Here is a 21,288-nt window from a genome sequence, read left to right as displayed (position 1 = left end):
GGCAGAGTAGAGAGAATGTAATGCTGCAGCTGACTATGCTGTACCTGACCTGGGAGTGCTGTATACTGACACTGAATGACAGAATTTTTTAAAAATCCTGTTCCCCGTACAAATATCATTTACCTTGATAAGCTGAAAATTCGCCCCAAAATTTAAAAAAATTAAATGTAATCAATAATGTCATATTAATGTATAGTATTAAGACGTGCATTTAAGAAAATGTTCACTTTAACTGGTTTTAATCTTGTTTCTATTCATTCTAGTGGGAGAAACAACAGCTGATTTTCCACCAAGGAAAACAGGTATGTAACAAATCAGATTTAAAAATCAACATTATTGTGGCACTTTTAACTCATTTAATGACTTCAGTTTTTTTCAGAATTCTTAAAATTGTAATACTATGAGCAGAATTTGAAAAACTGTGACCTATTCGCATGGAGATTCTTGTCGTGGAAATTTATTGTGGCTATAGGACAGTGAGTGTAGGGAATGCAAATGAAATATTTGGCACCGAAAAATATTTTATAATCTGGCAGGGATTGGGTGGAGAAGGTAAGAAGACAGAGTTCAAGTTTTAAAAATATAATCCTGGACCATTACTGGAGACTAAAGCAAACAACAAAATATCAAATCAGTAGATAAATTCTCCACATGAAGGTCAGTGTTTCTGCTGCTTTGTTTTCAAGCAATAAGGTTCCTGATGCTGCACAAGGGTAATAGAAGAGCATGAGAATTTTTAGGAACAGGAAAAGGTCATTAGGTCCAAACAAACTCATCCCTTTTTCATAGATCAGGTTCACCTACTCACCTTCTTACCGTATCCCTTCTCCCTGTAGAAACATGTATAATTATCTCTTGAATTCATTTGTAAACTGTCTGCTTCAATGGCCTTTCCTGTTAATGTATTCCATAATTCAGTTACCCTTTGGGTGAAAAGTTTAGACCTGACTTTCCTTCTTGCTCCAAATTATAGTCAATTGACCAAATGCAAACAAACTACGCATTTGCAGTGCTTACCAAAAGCTGAACTAAGATGGCAAGTACAATTAAACTATTATAAATATGTGCAAAGAAAACAATACTGCCCAATTAAACAGCTCACTACACTTTCAAGGCAACAAGATCCTTGTACACTTATGTATCTGCCTGCATTGCCTGACATGCCTTCAATTCTTGCTAAAGTCTAGATTTAAAGAATAATCATACAGGTCGTCAGGTAACTCGTTATTGGAAATAGTAAAGAACAAAGTGACTGACACCTCTGATTCCCTGTGGGATGCCTGGGAGGCCAAAATAGTTGGCAACAATTCACATTTCATGCAGATAATTAACTTTTACAGGCCCCAACTTCGGGAGCTAGGAAAACAGCTGACTTGGGGCAAACTGAATGCACCTCACATGTGTTGAAATGTGCATACACAGAACAGATAAGGCACCGTGGATTATGGCATACCCATATTTAATTCAGCCTGCTCCAAATCAAGAGTTTTACAGCCCCTGCACGATCCTCATGGATGGTTTGGGAATAGTTGGCATGTACGTCAATTTATTGAGGCCTAAGAAGAATATGGGCTTCTAGGAAATAAGGTTGAGCTTGATGAGAAGGTTCTAACATTTTACTCTGTGATGTATATGTTGTTTTATTACATGCATGTAGTTTTAGTTATTGTTAGTTATTTTGTTTACAGGTTTTATCAGTTTGGTGCAAACTCAGGTACTGAAAGAGGCAATCTACTAACATGTGTTTACATTGCACAGTGTGTCCTTTTAATTAAACTGATTTATTAGTTTGTTTACAAATGTACTGTTGTGGGAATGGAGAGGATACATTGGGTGCCCTCAGATTCTAAGTTTAAATAAGTTTATATATAAACGCTCAGAAATGGAACCCTTTCCATTCCTGACATCCATGCCTACATTTCCTCTGTGGTGGCGTTACTGCTGGAAGTGCAGCAGGGCAGGACTTTCATTCACTACTGTGGCCATACTCTGACCCTCTTCCAGGGCCAAATCCTTATATGCAGAATAAAACTTCCTCTACTTTCTACAAATACTTCTTTGTGGCAGTCATGTATATATGCAAACCTTCTGCTTTTTACAAGGACAGTCAGGGTTTGAGACCCATGTTAGCACTGTCTGTGCTTAGGAACGTAGGAACAGGAGTTGGCCATTCAGCCCCTGGAGCTTATTCTGCCATTCAGTTAGATCATGGCTGATCTGTACCCCAACTTTATTTACCCACCTTTGTTCTATATTCCTTAATATCCATACCTAACAAAAATCTAGCGAACTTAGTCTTGAAAATTTCAAATGATCCAGCATCCAGTCTTTTGGGGGAGCGAGTTCCAGATTTCCACTACCCTCTGTGTGAAAAAGTCTAGCTCTAATTTTAAGTTTATGGCCCCTTGTCCTGGATTTCCCCACCAGAGGAAATAATTTCTCTATATCTATCCTATAAAATCCCTTTATCATTTTAAACATCTCAATTAGATCACCCCTCAATCTTCTAAACTCAAGGGAATACAACTGTCCTCATAATTTAACACTTTGTAGTCCAAAATTAATGGAGAGTGCAATGTTCTTGCCCCCAGCGTCCATCCCGCTGCTCCTGAGTTCATGGCTAATGCACCAGACAGAGAGGGAGTTGGGAGAGTGCCAATATGAACTGGGGAAGAAGCAGCAAGTACCAACATGAACAAAAGGGGGAGGGTGTGGGGGGAGGAGTAGCACAACTTGAGCAAGGGAGAATACAAGATTAATGAGGTGGGGGTGGGGGGGGGAGTGCCGAGTTTAATTGGTGAAGGAGAGAAGTGCCAGTATGGACTGGGAGGGTTGGAGAGGAGTGTCTCTTACTGGATGGGGAATTGGATGGAGTGCATTGTCTCTGTGAACTGGATCTGGAGGGGGTTGAGTGCCTTTGTGAATTAGGGCAGTGGGGGGAATGGGGAAAGTAACTATTGAAAACCTTTAAAAGTTTAATTGGTGCTCCCATGCCATAACACCAGCTCCAAAAAGAGATAAAATAAGACAAGGATTTACATCCAAAATGGCAACCTCTCTCCCCTCCCCCCCCCCCCCCACCCCGGATACCAAAACGCCTTATCATCAGCACCCCTTTGCTGTAAGGAAAACTGGGGATAAAGCTAAGCTCTGAAGGTAAGCACATTAATGTGTTATTCAGAACAGACAAAAGAATATGTTTGAGTTGGGCATTCCTCTGCTGCAAATAACCCTTTTACTAATTGGCGGCCGTTGACAGTGGCTTTTGATGTAGATAGCTTGCTGGCATGACTCTTTGTGCTAAATAATGTCACTTTAATTGTGCTGGTCAGGTTGCATGCAGCTGGACGCTTCAGTTTATTCTGAAACTTGGTACATGTACATAAGAGTAGGCACATAATGGTTATATGGCGGCCGCCACTGCACACATGTTGCCAATTCTGATTACAGAAGAAATTGGAGCGTCCAGTGCATGTGACCATCATAACCTAGCTGCCAACGTTATATGCACCTGCCACCATATCTTTATTGACATTGTGGGAGATTTTGAGGCCTCCTGCCAAGTGTAAAAGGGACACTGGTGCCCCATAAATGGAGAGGAATGACTTAGCACCCTGTACCTGCTGTCACTGTGGCCATCGCAGTCTTCCCCCAGGCCTACCGCTGGGTGGCCGGATCACCTGCCTGAGTCAGGAGGCAGTTTTTTAAAAGTACAAATTTGCCATTTTAGGACAGTACTGGGCAGTGCGTACACAATGTATGCTCCACCCAGTATCAGCTGGTGGTCGAACCAAAGAGGAGCCCAGAAATAAGTTTTACTGTATTTTTGTGGGGCTACAAGGACTGGGAGTGCTGCTCTGTGATTCACAAAACCAGCCTCTGCTGCTCTCGATCCAGGTCCCCTCCTCCTCGCCCAAGATTAGTCCCCCTATTGACCTGGAGGCTGGCTAGGCTGCATGATATTACTGCTGTCTGGAATCAGCGGGCTTCCCCGGGGCACTTTTATTCCCCCGGAGCCCACCATCCAAATGCTAATGATGGCCAGCCCTCAAAATTAACTGGGCTTCTCATAGTGACTATCGGGTCCACACCGAGGGGAAAATGTACCCCATTATGTTTTTTTTCCCTCCTTAATTTAAATAAAGTCTGCAGTGCAATGTACAGCTTTTTCATTGAGAGTAATGGAATATGCTTTCTTGGCCTCTACGTAAACAGCTTTGAACCGAAATGCTACGAGATAAATAAGTCATCAGATTTTATTTTGGAGTTGGATGTGACTGCCTCCCTCTGATTTTATACTGTTGTTTTTCTTCTCTCCAATCCCTTTAGAACTTACATAGTCTTTGCAGGGAGCAGGAACTTGTGTTGTGAATTGCTGGATTTGAGCCCAAATCCAACATTTTTTCATGGTACTGTGTCTTGACACATTGCCACGGTTCAGTGGGACTGTTGCACACCTTAATTTGAAACATTTATAAAAAATTGTTTGGAGAGAAATTGATGCAGAAGTTTACAAGAAGTCAGGAGGTGACAAGAGTGTTAAGAGTTAATGATTAAACTGGTTGAGGCATTAACATTTAGGCCTTGTAGCTTGTTTGCAAAGGTCAAACCATTGTTCCTGTTGCGATAGTTTTATTGTCAAAAGGAGGCTGTACCAGATACTGTTTCTTGCTTCCTTACTTAAAGCCAACACGCAATACAAGAAAATAAAAAATGAAAGTATATAATAACTGTTTAGCCTATAGAGCCTGTTCCCTCTGCAAACCATCCGCAATGCTCCCTATCATGAAATTTACCCAATTATTTCTCCCCTCTTCATGCCCCTAATGAAGATGAAAACCCTGGAACCATTTAAGAAATAGCTGGATGCTGTGACATGAATTCTGTAGGTTCTTTCTGGATAGAAGAGCTAGCATGGGCCAAATGGCCTCGCTCATCCTTATCTATTGTGATCCCTGGCCAAGAGGGCGGTGGGCAACCAAGCCCCAGGCCTCTACCAATGCTGCCCTAAAAACAATTGCTAGGAGGTGTACAAGGTCATCCCATGGTGATTCTCTGACTGATGTCCTCTGTTTCTTGTAGTGAAATACCTGATTCCATCCAATGCATCCCATAATTGCAGATCTAAAATTGATAATTCAACGTAGGGGATCATGGGTGTGATTCAACACTGTACCTGTCTGACACAGTGCCCTGGGGCAGCAATGCTCAGCTTCTTGATATATTTCCTCTGTAACAGTCTTTTCTAGTTTAGTTTTAAAATGTAGCCCTTGGTTGTAATTAATTTTTAGATATTCTGTACTTAAATTAAGTCAAATCTGGCAAAAGACTGGCATTTTGTATTGTGCATAAATGGAGTTACATAATTTTCCTTCACATGGCAAATGTCACTTGTGTGAAGAACAATGGATATCTGAGAGTGATTTTTAAGGCTGTAGTCCAGTTGAAGATAAACTTCAAAAGTACATCTCGAGCAGATTAAAATGATCATCAGAGCTAAAATAGCTACTCTTCAAGCACTCAGTGTGTGCCATGTGATTATGTTCCCAGAAGACGATTTCACAACACTGCTGTTCAGCTGCCGCTTTCTGTCTATTTCAAACGGGCAGCTGACCAGCAGCATGAAGATGTGGCCCAGGAGTTAAAATACCCTGGGCCTAAATCTGTGCCAGCTAGTGCATTTTTCACTCGTCACCCCCCTCCTGCCGGCCCGAAACTTGCTGGGAGTTAAAATTGACCTATTCATCTCAATGAGGCAACGGTAAGACACTAAAAGAACAAAAGAAAGTGCAAATAGCTAAGATGTTGAAAAATTATGGGTGAGGCCGATGCTAGCAAAAAGGCAAGAAAATTGGAAATATGGTAAAAGAAAAAAAGCCTGCTGATTCAGGAGGTCTAAAATTAAAATAGAAAATTCTGGAAACATAGTAGGTCTGCCAGCTCCATAAAGAGATAAAGTATGACCAGGATTTACATCCAAAATGGCAACCTGTCTCCCCTCCCCTCTAGACACCAAAACTCACACCTTATTATCAGCACCCCCTTGCTGTGAGGAAAACTGAGGATAAAGCTAAGCTCTGAAGGTAAGCACATTAATGTGTTAATCAGAACAGAAAAAAAGAATATGTTTGTGTTGGGCATTCCCCTGCTGCAAATACCCCCCTTACTAATTGGGTGCCATTGACAGTGGCTGTTGATGTAGATAGCTTGCTGGCATAACTCTTTGTACTAAATAATGTCACTTTAATTGTGTTGGTCAGTTTGCATGCAGTTGACGCTTCAGTTTATTCTGAAACTTGGCACATGTACATAAGAGCAGGCACATAATGGTTATATGGCGGCCGCCACTGCACACATGTTGCCAATTCTGATTACAGAGGAAATTGGAATGTCCAGTGCATGTAACCATCATAACCTGACTGCCAACGTTATATGTACCTGCCACCATATCTCTACCAACTGTAGAAGTTAGACTCACACTGGTCTTTAAGTATGTGGTGACTTTACGCACATTGTGATGAATATGGACCGTACGATCTTATTGACTCCAGTTAGAATGGAACCAACACAACCTTACTCCACTGTTACCTTGAGTAGATCTTGGTGGTGCCAACACAATAGTAGCTGCTGTAGATTGGGAGGCTCTGTATTAGGATTTTCATGCCATATTCATACCAATAGAAGCATAAATGTGGCAATAATTGCCTGTTCTGCTCAGAATCCAGATTTGATTAGGACAGTGACTGGAGTATGTCTTGATCAGTTTGGCATCTGAGTAAAAGCTTATCTGCTTAAGGACAAATCCACACCCATTCTGCCTTGGAGTGGATTGCAGTAGAAATAGGCTGTGCCCAGATTTTCTAACTTTAATGCTTGATTTGCATGGCTCCAAAACTGTGGTTGCCAGTCTGAAAAAAAAATGATTAAGTAAAATTTGATGGGGAAGCAAATATTTGAGGGTGCAGTGGATGTTGCAAAAAGAACTTCCAAGGTTAATTTTCAGCTTGAAGTATAATTACATATTCCTGGGAAGATGCAGAATTCTTGTAAATGTTTTTTATAATACCAGGATTTTATTGGTTCAATCTAATCACTAAACTTTAGACATCTTGGGGGTTATATTGGATAACCCCCAAAATCGGGCATGGGGGTTGCAGTGCGCGATTAACCCGCGCTGGGTCATTGAGATGCAGGCAGCATGTAACATTCATGCTACCCAGTGATTTACCTGATTGCTGTGAGCAGCCAGGCCTACTACGCTGTTGAGTGGCTGCTCACCAGCAAGGGCCCCAGATAGCACAAGTATCCTCCAATCTGCTGATCTGAGTTTGTACCAGGCCTGCGAGAGAGCGTGCACCAAGGTTCTTTGATAATGCACCAAAGGCCTTGGTGCAAGAGGCAGACAGAAGGCGGGGCATCCTATATCCGCAGGGGGGCAAGAGGCCCTCCAGCTCAAGAGGTAGTGGGAGGCAGTAGGGGACGAGGTCAATGCCAGGCACATGGCGCCACGAACATGGATGCAGTGCAGGAAGAAGTTCAATGCTTTGACATGAGTGGTCATGGTGAGTGAGGTCAACTGTCAAGTGGCATCTCCTACCAACTACACCACTAGCCGCATTCACTTCTCCACACACTACACCCCCCATCACTCACCTACCAACAAACTCTTTTCAATCAGTACTCCAATATTCCAATCAGATGCTTCCTCTCACCCTCACACATTACTACTATTGCAAGCCGCACACCCACAACTCACAGGTTACACACAATAGCAGTTATTCAACCAGGACAGGCACATCACCCAAACATCATGCAGGACACTCACCGAGACACGTCCCACTTTCTTGCAGGAGTAGGTGGCGCATAACAGCAGGCAGCAAGTGGCAGTTGCTCCATGGAACATGAACCTGCTGTTCTCTCTCAGGGTGACAGCACTCCTGTCCCACCCCTACGACTCTGCCAGTGCCCTTGCTATTGCCTGTCAGCTAGCCAGCCCACTCCCTGTAGAGTATTGAAACTTTATTATAGGAACATAGGAAGAAAGGAACAGCTGTAGGCCATTTAGCCCCTTGAGCCTGTTCCCGCCATTCAATGAGATCATGGTTGATCTGTGACCTAACTCCATATACCCGCTGTAGCCCCATATCCCTTAAGAGTGGTAGAAGTTTGGAACTCTCTTCCGCAAACAGCAATTGATACTAGCTGAATTGCTAAATTTAAATCTGAGATAGATAGCTTTTTGGCAACCAAAGGTATTAAGGGATATGGGCCAAAGGCAGGTATATGGAGTTAGATCACAGATCAGCCATGATCTTATCAAATGGTGGAGCAGGCATGAGGGGCTGAATGGCCTACTCCTGTTCCTATGTTCCTAATACCTGTAGGGAGTGGTGGTGTGTGTCAGCTTCGCCTCTGACTTCTGAGCGGTTCGAATCGCTCCCACTCCCTGGGTTCGAGACCTTGGACTTATTTGGGGGTTGTGACAAAGTGCAGCAGATAACAAGTTTTGGTGCAAGAAACTTCAATCTTTATTCAAGAGAGAAAATACAACACAACAATTTTAACGCTCTAATAAAATGGGGAACACTTCGGTACACACGAGGGAAATTACCATAGAAAGATACCTCACCCCTCCCAATCCCACTTTAGCTAGCTAAGTTGGACTATAAAGGACCAGAGATAATGCTCACCAAACGAATCCTTGACAGTAATTCACCCAGAGGTAAGTCAGGAATAGATCGTAGAGTGGAAACTTTGCGGATCTTCGGTTTTCTGCCGATTTGATTTTCTTTGGTCGCGGTGGCCCAATATTACCCGGTTGGTTGGTGGCAATATTCGGTTGGTTGTTTCGTAAGGCCCTTGTTGCTGCGAGGTGTCTGATGGTCACTGGGGCTGTTGCTCTGGTTTCTTCTTGTGTGTCGGCCTGCTTCTTGAGCTGCTGACTTTCTCTCTGTTGCCCCCTTGTTGAACTGTCGCCTCCCGAGCTGTTGAACAATCCTTTGCACTTGCAGGTCTGGCTGACCGGTTCTCTCACGTAGGGTTCGTTGGTTCTGCTGGAAGCTGCTCTCCGTCCAGAGACAGGCAGAACAAGAGAAGCAGAACACAACAGCCAGCAAGAGCCAGAGAGAGAGAGGTTTCGAGTTTCCACTTCTATATCCCTCTCTTACAATGGTCTTCGTCACTTAAAAAAAAAAGGCACTTCATGTCTGTTTGAACAGTTCTTACAAAGTCCTTCAGAATCTTTGATGGCTTTTGATGGTTTCTCATCATGTTGCAATTGTTTTTCTCGATTTGACATTGTTAATTCCGATTTGAAGAGCTTGCCACACAAGGCTTCCTTTTGTATCCAACGTCCTAGGTGTTGATCGGTTTTGCTTTAAAACAAAGACATGGCCCCACCATGTCTGGAGCAGTTGCCTCTTTCAATGGCCTACTGCCTTTCGAATTAGTACTTTCGAACCTGCTGTAGGTTTTGCATTAAAACAGAGACATGTCTGAAGCAGTAATTCTCCCACATTCCACTGTGTGTGTTGTTGATTCGTCTGGTGACCTCTCACCTATCCTTCCATCTTAGGATTTTAGTCAATGGCCAAAGTTTTCCATACTCAGGGAAAAGGTGAATTTCTTTAGGGTTTTTCTCTGAGTTTTGGGGGATCTGTGAATTTTGAGAATCTTATAAACATTTGGTTAACAAAAATCTATCAATCTCAGATTTAAAATTAACAATTGAGCTAGCATCAGTTGCCATTTGCAGAAGACCGATCCAAACTTCTACCACTCTTTCCATGTAGAAGCATTTCCTAACTTCACTCCTGCAAGTCCTAGCTCTAATTTTTAGGCTATATCTCTTAGTCCTAGTATTCAAGTATAGGAGACATCCAAAAACAGGTACAATTGCATCAGCAGCCAGAAGCAACAATCCAGCAACTAACCTGTAACTTCTGCATGATCCCTTTAAATAGCGTTAGTTGGGGAGGGGTCCTCCATATTGTTTAAAACCTGTTCAGCTGTGCGAGGTTAAGCTGGCTGGTATGTTGAGTTCCAAAATCACATCTGTCCCTTTAAATCAGCATTGCATATTGATCTACCGCATATACTCCCTACTTTACGTGGTGCTAGCGTTCGTTATCTGCGCGTACGCAAATGCCTTTACCAAGATGGCATCCGGCACACGTCACGCTAGAAGTGTGCACGCGCATTCCAGACGCCATTTTGGGACCTTAGGGCGCCGCATAGTGCCTGCAAAACGGGCGCTGCATGGTCCAATTTAGCTCCTACTACCTGCTCCGATGCTGTTTGCAGAATTAAAGTTTTTGATCTGGGCCATAAATTGGTAAATGTGTGGCCTGGCATGCTACTGAGCCATACAGGCTAAGATGGTCCTAGGTTCAATTCCTCAACCTCTGCTGAGTTAGCTGATCTCAGCCAGGATAGCATGCTACATCAGCCTCCTTGCTCCTGAGTTAGGGAGGAAAAAAATCAGCAAGGGTTCCTGCTCCGTATCGCTGTCCAGGGACTCCATCTGGAAAAGTACCAGTTCCTTGAAGATAGATGAGAACAGGAGGGGGCTCAACCACGATAACTCCGCCACAGGCAAATCATTTGTCAATATTCTGTGTCAGGGCTCACACAAAATATGTCCATTTAGGCAATGGATTGGGAGTATGGGGCACCCTTAAAATTGTATCAAAACTTCAGTTGATGTCTTCATCGAGAAAATGAAATGGGGAGAGACTAAGGAAACAACATTGTGAAAAGGATGCAGACATTCCTACTGTCAACTTAGACTGTCAAATGACAGCTGAAGTGATCAATGCTGACACATGTGGAAAGGAAAGGTTGAAGTTGACCTGAATCAGGTATCACGTCATTTTGTACGAGTGGCAAATTTTATTTATATACAATCACTACAGTGGAGTTTCATTCTGTAAATAAAATAGCACCTGGTTTAGGACAACTGGGAAATCTAGGGCCAATCGTGGAATTCGATAGATGGTTCGGATCTCTGCAAATTATAAAATCAAATGCATGCTAATGGTAGTGCACCTTCCCACTCACCACTCCTACGCAACCATGCAGAATCCGGTCTGCTCAGTTTGTTCAATTATTGGTTTACGACAACCCTCCATCATTTTTTTCCCTCCTGCTATCCCCTAATCGTGACTTTACTGTCCTTACATTATAGTATAGTGGTCTCTGGTGGCCTAAAATAGTAGTGTAAGACCATATTCTACTTTAGGTTTTTCTTTTTTCTGTTGGTGTATATCTATTAAAAGCATATTGAGAAACTGCATAATATTCTTTATTTTACTGGAATTCAAGTAAATGTATAATTAGTAGAGGACACACATTGGGCAAGTATGTAATCTCTAATTATGAATGAACTCATATTTCACCAGAGATGAAGTTGTGGCTTGTGTACACAGTGTTCCCCCATGAAGTGGGCATCATACTTGTCCATTATGCATTGTAAGGGAGTAAAGAAAATTGAATGAAAATTATTATTTCTTAAATTATTAATATGCTTGTTTTTTCCTTTCACCTTGTGGTAAGCAGACTGCCGCTATTCCAGAACAGTTGGCATTGTAAAGATTATGTAAACCATGGACTATTTGTTATATTTATATTATATATAACAGATAGAAATTTCTTCTGTGGTTCATTGATAAAACATCAGCCCTTATGTTATAAGTACAGGATATGTCCTGACTGACCACGTTACAGCGAGTTACATTGAGTCTACAACACAGTAACAGGCCATTTGGCCCAACTGGCCGATGCCAGCATTTATGCTGCACACAAGCCTCCTCCCACCCTTCTTCATTTAACCCTATCAGCATACCCTTCTGTTCCTTTCTCCCACATGGGCTTATCTAGCTTCCCCTTAAATGCATCTATGCTATTTGCCTCAACTGCCCCTAGTGGTAGTGTGTTCCACATTCTTACCTCTGAGTAAGGAAGTAACTCCTGAATTCCCTATTGGATTTATTAGTGACTATCTTATATTTATGACCTCTAGTTTTGGATTCCCCCACAAGTGAAAACATCTTCTCTACGTCTACCCTTTCAAACCCTTTCATTATCTTAAAGACCTCCATCAGGTCACCTCTCAGCCTTCTCTTTTCTAGAGAAAAGAGCCCCCGCCTGTTCAATTTTTCCTGATAAGTATATCCTCTCCGTTCCTGCATCATCCTTGTGAATCTTTTTTGCATCTTCTCCAATGCCTCTATATCCTTTTTATAATATGGAGACCAGAACTGTGCACAGTACTCCAAGTGTGGTCTAACCAAGGCTCGATATATGTTTAACATAACTTCTCTGTTTTTCAATTCTATCCCTCTAGAAGTGAATCCCAGTGCTTGGTTTGCCTTTTTTATGGCCTTATTAACCTGTGTCACTACTTTTAGTGATTTGTGTATATGTACCCCCCAGATCCCTTTACTCCTGTACCCCATTTAGACTTATTATCCAAGCAATATACGGCCTCCAAATTCTTCTGTCCAAAATGCACCACCTCACACTTATCAATATTGAAATTCATTTGCCAATTACACGCCCATTCTCCAAGTTTATTAATGTCCACTTGCATTTTGACGCATTCTTCCTTTGTATTAACTACACCCCTAAATTTGGTGTCGTTCGGAAATTTTGAAATTGTGCTTCCAATTTCTGAGTCCAAATCGTTAATGTAAATTGTGAACAACAATAGTCCTAGCACCGATCCCTGTGGAACACTACTTCCTACCTTTTGCCAGTCTGAGTAGCTACCCTTAACCCCTCCTCTGTTTTCTGCTATGTAGCCAGCTTGTTATCCATTTTGCTACCTGTCCCCTAACTTCAGATGCTCCGACCTTGGTTATGAGTCTATAATGCGGTACCTTATCGAAGACCTTTTGAAAATCCAAATATATTACATCTACTGCATTACCCTTGTCTACTCTTTCTGTTACTTCTTCAAAGAATTCAGTAAGGTTGGTCAAGCATGAATTTCCCTTCTGAAATCCGTGCTGATTACTCTTTATTATATTTTCGTTTTCTAGATGTTTTTCTATTACCTCTTTGAGTAAAGATTCCATTATCTTTCCTACCACCAACGTTAAGCTAACTGGTCTATAGTTCCCTTGGACTTGTTTTATCTCCCTTTTTAAATATAGGAATCATACTAGCTGTCCGCTAGTCCTCTGGCAGTAATCCCTTTTCTAATTAATTTTTACATATATGTAATAGTGCCTCTGCTATTTCTTCTCTATCTTCTTTTAATATGCGCGGATGCAATCTATCCAGACCAGGAGTTTTATCCTCTCTAAGTTTGATTAGTTTAACAATTATATCCCCCCCTTTCTAATGTTATTAGAACCATCTTGTTAGTCTCCTGGGTGAATAGTGAGGCAAAGTAACTGTTCAATATTTCTTCCATTTCGCTGTTGTTGCCTGTGAGTTTATCTTGTGCATCCCTTGGTGGCTGTATCCCGATGCTGATTTATCTTTTGTTATTTATGTGTCTGTAGACTGTTTTACTATTCCTTTCCATATTGCTTGATAATTTAATTTCGTAGTTCTTTTTTGCTTTCCTAATTGTTTTATGACTTCTTTACTAACCTCTTCGTATTCCCTTTTGTCATCCTCTTGTGGAAATGCATAAAGAGATACCTGACCATATTAATGTAGAAATGCATGAAGAGAGACACTCTCCTTTATTGTCTATATACTGACATTTCTTTCAATTTTACCCTTATCGCTTTATTCATCCATGGTGCTTCACTATTTCACTAGTTTGTTCTTGTTTTTTTAGAGAAATATATTTCTCCTGAACTCTGGCAGGCCGGTATTTAAAGGGCCAATTCAGGTAGTTGAAACACGTTAGGTACTTAAGGTTTTGTGGATTCTGCAACAGAAACGAATTTAACTTCTCCTGAACGTATCTCCCGCGGCTTTTGAAACATGCCATATAAATGGAGGCGAGTTGTAACCAAAGCTCATTTGACCCTTTAAACCAGTGAATGACACATCTCAGTGAAAGGTGAGGTATTGCAGCTGGGCACTCAGTTCTCTGAGACAGATGTTTCGCTGGGAGTTTTTGTGTTTAAACTAAGATTTCTTTGTTGAGACTGAGGACATGATTTTAGCTCTAAGCCTGGAACACAGCGCCTCCGTAAATATTCACGTGGGGAAACTGGAAGCTAAATGAGCAATCTGTGATCGCAACTCAATTGAAGGTAATTATTTGTGCTTCCAGGTTTCCCACACGCCAGTCAGCCAGATTGACAGGCTGGCTGTCGTTTGGAAGTGAAAGGAGCCGCGAATCGGAGAGGGGAGAGGGTGGGAGAGAGAGATTGTGGGTCTTGGAAGAAATCGGAGGGGTGGGAGGATGTGCTCGATATTGGGTGGGCCTTTGAGAAGGTGGGGGATCCAGCATCGGGTATGGGGTGGGGGTTGGCCAATCGCAGGGGTCCGATCATGCCAGGTGAGCTTGTTGGGCCTGGATGAAGCACTCCTGCTCCTCCAAGCCTACAAGCAGTGCAATATAGGCACTGACCTCATGGATCTGGCCCTTCCCGACTGCTTTCACCTGACGTGAATTAGAAGATCAGAAGCAACTATCGCAATGAGGTAAGTAGGTAACCCTTTAAGTATCGGCTCGCCGGGTTTCTGTTACGCATCCAAACGCGTCTAGGTTAAACCATAAAGTGGGCGCATTGGAGCCGGGATGCGGTCCCGCTCCAAAAATCAACTATTTTTACTGCCCACCCACCCCCAACCCACCCGTTCTTGGGGGTTAAATTTCCCCCCCAAGAATTCTTATGTTCAGACAAATTTACCTACATTTTGGAGCCCCTCAAACTGACAAGATCGGGATGGGGAGGGGGGGGCAATGGATCTATTCCACGGTACACCTGAGGAGGAGGAAAGTGAAGATGGAGAACCCATCGCTAGGGCAGACATGCACTTTGTTGCCTGTGATGCCAGGGATGCCCTCATCTCTAACAGGTTCTCATAATTAGATGTGCAAATTCAAAACTTTGAAATACTCAGGCCGCTTGGAACAACCACTACCACCACCAGCAAACCTGCCACCATTTGCACAAAACACTTCTTCAACCATGAATACACTCATTGCACACACGCCCAATGGGTGGCATCATGTTTTTGCATTCATGATGAAGCACATGAAAGGGTGAATTCACAAAAGGGACTCAATAATGGCCAAAACGTGGCAGTGGAGGTGATAATGATTAAACTTAATGTGCCATAACAAAATAAATATATAAATTAACAACATGACAGCTCGTCAAACACCCTTGTGCATACCCTTGGTGAACTACAATTGCTGAGCCTTTCTCTTCCTGTCGCTTCTTCGTGGTGCATCCCCAGTGGCTTCAGCAGATTTATTGGCAGGTTGCTCTGATTCATGCCCTGACTGCTGAGATGCTTTCAGCCTATGACCTCTGGGTTTTGGAGCCCGTGAGGGCCCTGTCAAAGACTACACCACTTGTACCTGTGCAGGGACAGACTCGGCCATTGGGAGAGGAGGCAGCATTGCGGGTAATGGTTGAGGAGGGGGCAACGGATGAGACGTAGGAGCGCTTTGAGTGGAGTCCCCACTTCCATGTACCCATTTGCCATTGTCCTTCTCCTGGGCCAGCGCAACATCACTCCCACCACTCTGCTGGCCACCAGGTTGGTGAGGAGATGTGCCACATTATAAGGCCACAGCTAACATATCTGGCTGCCGGTTTAAGGTGCCAGACATATTGGCATCCAGAGTCCGCATAGCCGTTGTCAAGGCCTGCATGGATTCATTTGAGAGCCGTGCTTGAAGCTCAATGGAGGCTACCATTCTCTTCATTGCGGACATTCTCACACTTACCTGCGCCACCAATGTACTGGTGATGGAGTTCGACTCCTTCATCCTATCCGTTATTGTATAGAGTGTGCCTGGCACTTTTTCCATTACCTCGCAAAGTTGCTGATGCACCTCTCTCATTCTCCTTCTCAACGATGGCCCCCGGGGTTCAGTATCTATGTCCAGCTGGGCAGAGCTCGGAGTGGAGTGTGCCCCGATGCGGACTCTCCACAGCTGCCCTTGCCACCGGTGTCTGCTCAAGCACACCTGACAGCCCAACTAACTGTCTAACAGGACCCACCGAAGTGCAAGTATCTGTGCTGATGCATGGCTGGATGTCTTATGACCGGAGGAATGAGCTCAGAAGGAATGAGCTCCTCTGAGGAATCGCTGTTGTCCATTTCTAGCTGATTCCTCGTGAAGGCGTTAAGGCCCTGGAAGACAACAGAAGGGGACATTAATAGTTCATCGCAAAACTGACAATCTTTCTAATGACTATACGGAGGTCTGACACAGTTACATCATTGATAAAATCAATTCATCGTGTGTGTGAAAGATGTTAAAGTTCTGTCACCAGCCATCTGAGGATTGCCAGTCTCTCCATCTCCAATGGATAGGCATGCGACAGTCCGACTTATCTCCATGGCCTCTTCTTCCATGTCTGTCACCTCCACTATGTGGTGGGCCACCTCCAGTTTTGCTCCTCTCCCTAGCGTTTTGCGCTCTCTTCTCCTACACAGGGAGAAAGAACAGATCTGTGAGTGATTAAAGGTGACACAGTCACCCTATGAATGCATTGCTTTGGGTGAGGCTGACCATGAAAGAGATGCATCAGAGGGTGACTATCCGATAGATACATCGCATTGCATCAGGATCGGGGTGAGTGGCAGTGGTGGGTGAATAAATGGGCAGTTGTGGAAGTGCATAGAAAATGAAGGATGCTGACACTTAAGTGGGTTTGAGGAGTTATGTGATGGGGTAGTCGTGCCAACACAGAGTGACAGGCGGGGAAGGTGTTGACCATCACAGGATGTAGGTGAATCAGCAACTGTTCTCACTTTTCCTGACCTGGTTAGATCATTACAATGCTTCCTGCACCGAATCCAAGACCTGGGCACTGTGCTTCTGCTGCTCACCTCTTCTGCCACCTCCAGCCAAGCATTTTTGGTTACAGAGCCAGGTTTCTTCCTGTCATCCATTGGAAACATTACCTCCTCCCTGGCTCTCACTGCAGCCAGCAGTACATCCAGGGAGGCATCATTAAGTCTAGGGGCAGCCTTTACTTTCCTTGACTCCCTTTCTCCTTCAAAATCCGTTCTTGGACTGACCCTTTAAATAGTGGGCTTTAAATCGCGTCATTCCAGTAGGCCCGTTGCGTAGCTTGGAGAATCAAAACCCAAAGGTAATTGTCTGCAATCGAGATACGATCGTAAATTTAAACCTGCTCATTTTGCCTCCAGATGCCCCACGCACAAATCCGCCAACCCGCTGACTTCCTGCCGCCATACTAAAATCATGGCCCTAATGTCTGATCTCCCTTGCGAATTACCACATGGTTCCAGAGGGCTGCTGGTACCCATGAAACCATATCCCAGTATGAGGAGAGGTAATGGAAGAGCACAGGGCGGGGGGAATGGAAACAACATTTTTAAAAATACATAAGTGGTACGTTTATGAGGGAAAAGGAAAATATATTTTAATGGGTAAAAAGGAGTTCTAAAGAGGGTTGAACCTCGGCTGCAAAGTTTGTAGCTCTTGTTCTGCATGTAATGTAGAACAAGAGCTGAAATCTGGAAACAGCTGCTTCCTATTTAACAGATTCTGCTGAATTTGGGGTGGGGTGAGAAGCCGGTGCAGCTATTTCAGGCTTTGTTTTTTCATTGTCCTCTGGTGTGCTTTTGACCTGTATAAATGTGTATTTTGATTGTGGCACAAGAATAATACACTTCTTCCTAGTGTAAGTGATGAATACACACATTATTGTAATAGTTATGCTTTTTGCTGAGGACTGAGTTTGTTTGCAAATTTGTTATAATCCAATCCCATTGCAGGCAAACTGATAGCAAATCCCAACTTGTTTATTTATTTATTATTATTAATGAGGTTGATGCTGGAGTCAGTTTGTTTCCTGCTGATGCTAATGCTTATTAAAGGGGCAGGGGAAGATTGTCATACAGCCATCTTGGCTGTAATGAACTTTGCTGAATATGATATGTGTACCAACAGATGAGCAGTTTAGTCTGTTCTTCATGGTTATATCTGCTGAACTTTGTCAATAGCAAAGGGAAGTGAAAGATAATATCATTCTTGTATGGCTTAATTATACCCGCAATATATCCTTACTGTAGAAACATCCAGTTTTCCAGGCAAGTGCAGCTTTCATTTAGTATAAGTAGACAACACTGAGAATCTGCTTGGAACTTTCAAAAGTTAGGCTAGTTCAGCTTCTGCAGTGGTGAGAAAAATAAGAAAAGAATCACTACATAGATAAAATGTTAATTCAAAATTTAGTATAGGAATTTTGACTTTTCCTTTTCTTTTCAGGAAATGGATAGTATAACTTCTATTGTAAATGTGTGTCATATTAATAATATTATTTATTCACTTGTTCATCTTTTGTTCAAAACATTTGCTTGATTGTTTAAGTTTAAAATGTGGCTTGATGCTTTATCTATTATTGAAAATGGTGAAGAATTCTGTGGTGGCATAAGTCAATTATAGTAACTAAAATAATTATCAGAGAGGTTTTTCTGTTCGTTATCCAGGGCATGTCATCAAAATCTTACCAAGATATCAAGGCTAGTGAAATTACTCTTGAAGTCACTGGGCATTGGAATTCACCTATGAGAGTCAACTAAAATATGGAAACTATAAAATCTAGAGTAAGAGGCAAAGAAAGGGCCCAGAAACATAACGGGGGCATCTGGAACTGATAGGTTCTACCTTAAACCAAAGGATTCTGGTAATTATCATGAAGTTGTCCAGTTTAAAAATTCAATCCATTAAACTCCTTTAATTAAAATAGTTGGTGCTTTTCTTTCTTTTTGCTTCAATTTTATTCCCTGTACCTTGCCTGTTTCTAATGGCTTGTATTGGTAGGAGTGACCACCGCACAGTCCTTATGGAGACGAAGTCCTGTCTTCACGCTGAGGACACCATCCAACGTGTTGTGTGGCACTACCACCGTGCTAAATGGGATAGATTCAGAACAGATCTAGCAGCTCAAAACTGGGCATCCATGAGGCGCTGTGGGCCATCAGCAGAATTGTATTCCAGCACAATCTGTAACCCCATGGCTCGGCATATTCCTCACTCTACCATTACCAACAAGCCAGGGGATCAACCCTGGTTCAATGAGGAGTGTAGAAGAGCATTCCAGAAGCAGCACCAGGCATACCTAAATATGAGGTGCCAACCTGGTGAAGCTACAACACGGGACTACATGCATGCTAAACCGCAGAAACAACATGCTATAGACAGAACTAAGCGATTCCACAACCAAAGGATCAGATCAAAGTTCGGCAGTTCTGCCACATCCAGTCGTGAATGGTGGTGGACAATTAAACAAATAAAGGGAGGAGGAGGCTCCGTGAACATCCCTATCCTCAATGATGGCAGAGTCCAGTGCGTGAGTGCAAAAGACAAGGCTGAAACGTTTGCAACCATCTTCAACCAGAATTGCCGAGAGGATGATCCATCTCTCCCTCCTCCCAATATCCAATTCAATTCACTCCACGTGATATCAAGAAATGGCTGAGTTCACTGGATACAGCAAAGGCTATGGGCCCCGACAACATCCCGGCTGTAGAGCAGAAGGCTTGTGCTCCAGAACTAACTCCACACGGACTGCAGCGGTTCAAGAAGGCGGCTCACCACCACCTTCTCGAGGGCAATTAGGGATGGGCAATAAATGCCGGCCTTGCCAGCGACGCCCACATCCGTGAACGAATAAAAAAAAACTAGCCGTGCCTATAGCCAAGCTGTTCCAGTACAGCTGTAACACTGGCATCTACCCGACAATGTGGAAAATTGCCCAGGTATGTCCTGTCCACAAAAAGCAGGACGAATCCAATCTGTCTAATTACTGCCCCATCAGTCTACTCTCAATCATCAGCAAAGTGATGGAAGGTGTCGTCGACAGTGCTATCAAGCAGCACTTACTCACCAATAACCTGCTCACTGATGCTCAGTTTGGGTTCCGCCAGAACCACTCGGCTTCAGACCTCATTACAGCCTTGGTCCAAACATGGACAAAGGAGCTGAATTCCAGAGATGAGGTGAGAGTGACTGCCCTTGACATCAAGGCAACATTTGATCGAGTGTGGCACCAAGGAGTCCTAGTAAAATTGAAGTCAATGAGAATCAGGGGGAAAACTCTCCAGTGGCTGGAGTCATACCTAGCACAAAGGAAGATGGTTGTTGGAGGCCAATCATCTCAGCCCCAGGACATTGCTGCAGGAGTTCCTCAGGGCAGTGTCCTCGGCCCAACCATCTTCAGCTGCTTCATCAATGACTTTCCCTCCATCATAAGGTTGGAAATGGGGATTTTGCTGATGATTGCACAGTGTTCAATTCCATTCGCAACCCCTCAGATTCTAGGTTGTATTCACAGGACAATTCACTATAAAAAGAAAATACCATTTTGTACTTGTACACGGCCTTGGTTAGGCCTCAGTTAAAATACTGTGTCCAGTTTTGGTCCCCCTCACATGGTGGGGGATATTGAGGCTGTGGAAAGGGTGCAGAGGAGAGCCACAAGATTGATTGTCAGTTTAAAACACCTTAGCTACCCAGATAGTCTGTATACTTTAGAGAAGCATAGAATCAGCGGCAATCTGATTGAGGTTTATAAAATAATGAAGTGACTAGATTGTGTTTACGTGGAACAATTATTTTAACTGGATAGTTTAGGGAGGACCCAGGCGTCATACTTATAAGTTATGTAAGGGGCTGAACTAGGTTGGATGTTCGACAGTTCTTCTTTTCCCAGAGAATAGTGGACCTGGAGAACAGGTTGCTGGCTCATGCAGTGAACACTAATTTGCTGTATTCCTTCAAGAGAGAGCTGGGTCTGTTTCTGGCTGGGGTGCAGATCACCATGTACAAGAGGTAAGCACCCTTAATATAAACCAGGGTCAGTGTGATCGCCTGGGTTAATTTCAATCACCTAAAGTGGTTGGAGAGGAATTTTCCAGATTTTTCCCCCTAATTGGATTAGGTTTTTATCTGTTTTTTGCCTCTCCCAGAAACTTACATGGTTCTGGATGAGTATGGAGTACCTTTCCTGTCTGTCATTTTTATACATACATATATATAAATATATATATAATATATATTCGTCTGCTTGCCAGGTGAGTTTCCAGCTTCCAGATTACTTCTTTCTGATATTTTTTGCCTTTCGCCCTCAGTTCGCTCTATCTGCTTATTATGAGTGCTGTTAGTGC

At 43.1% G+C, this 21,288-nt stretch overlaps 1 protein-coding gene across 4 annotated transcripts in view; it reads left to right on the top strand.

The window, feature by feature from the left end:
* LOC137334786 (FYVE, RhoGEF and PH domain-containing protein 4-like) overlaps positions 1 to 21,288 on the top strand; it is a 252,962-nt gene that overhangs the window by 52,010 nt on the left and 179,664 nt on the right. For all 4 annotated transcript variants that reach the window (XM_067999753.1, XM_067999752.1, XM_067999755.1 and 1 more), the window contains one exon: positions 264 to 302. In XM_067999753.1, coding sequence (XP_067855854.1) covers positions 264 to 302 — 39 coding nt within the window. The remainder of the gene's footprint in view (positions 1 to 263; positions 303 to 21,288) is intronic.

The sequence above is a fragment of the Heptranchias perlo genome, chromosome 18 (assembly GCF_035084215.1).
Source record: "Heptranchias perlo isolate sHepPer1 chromosome 18, sHepPer1.hap1, whole genome shotgun sequence".
Classification (NCBI taxonomy): Eukaryota; Metazoa; Chordata; class Chondrichthyes; order Hexanchiformes; family Hexanchidae; genus Heptranchias; species Heptranchias perlo.
This window is presented reverse-complemented; position numbering and strand designations above follow the sequence as displayed.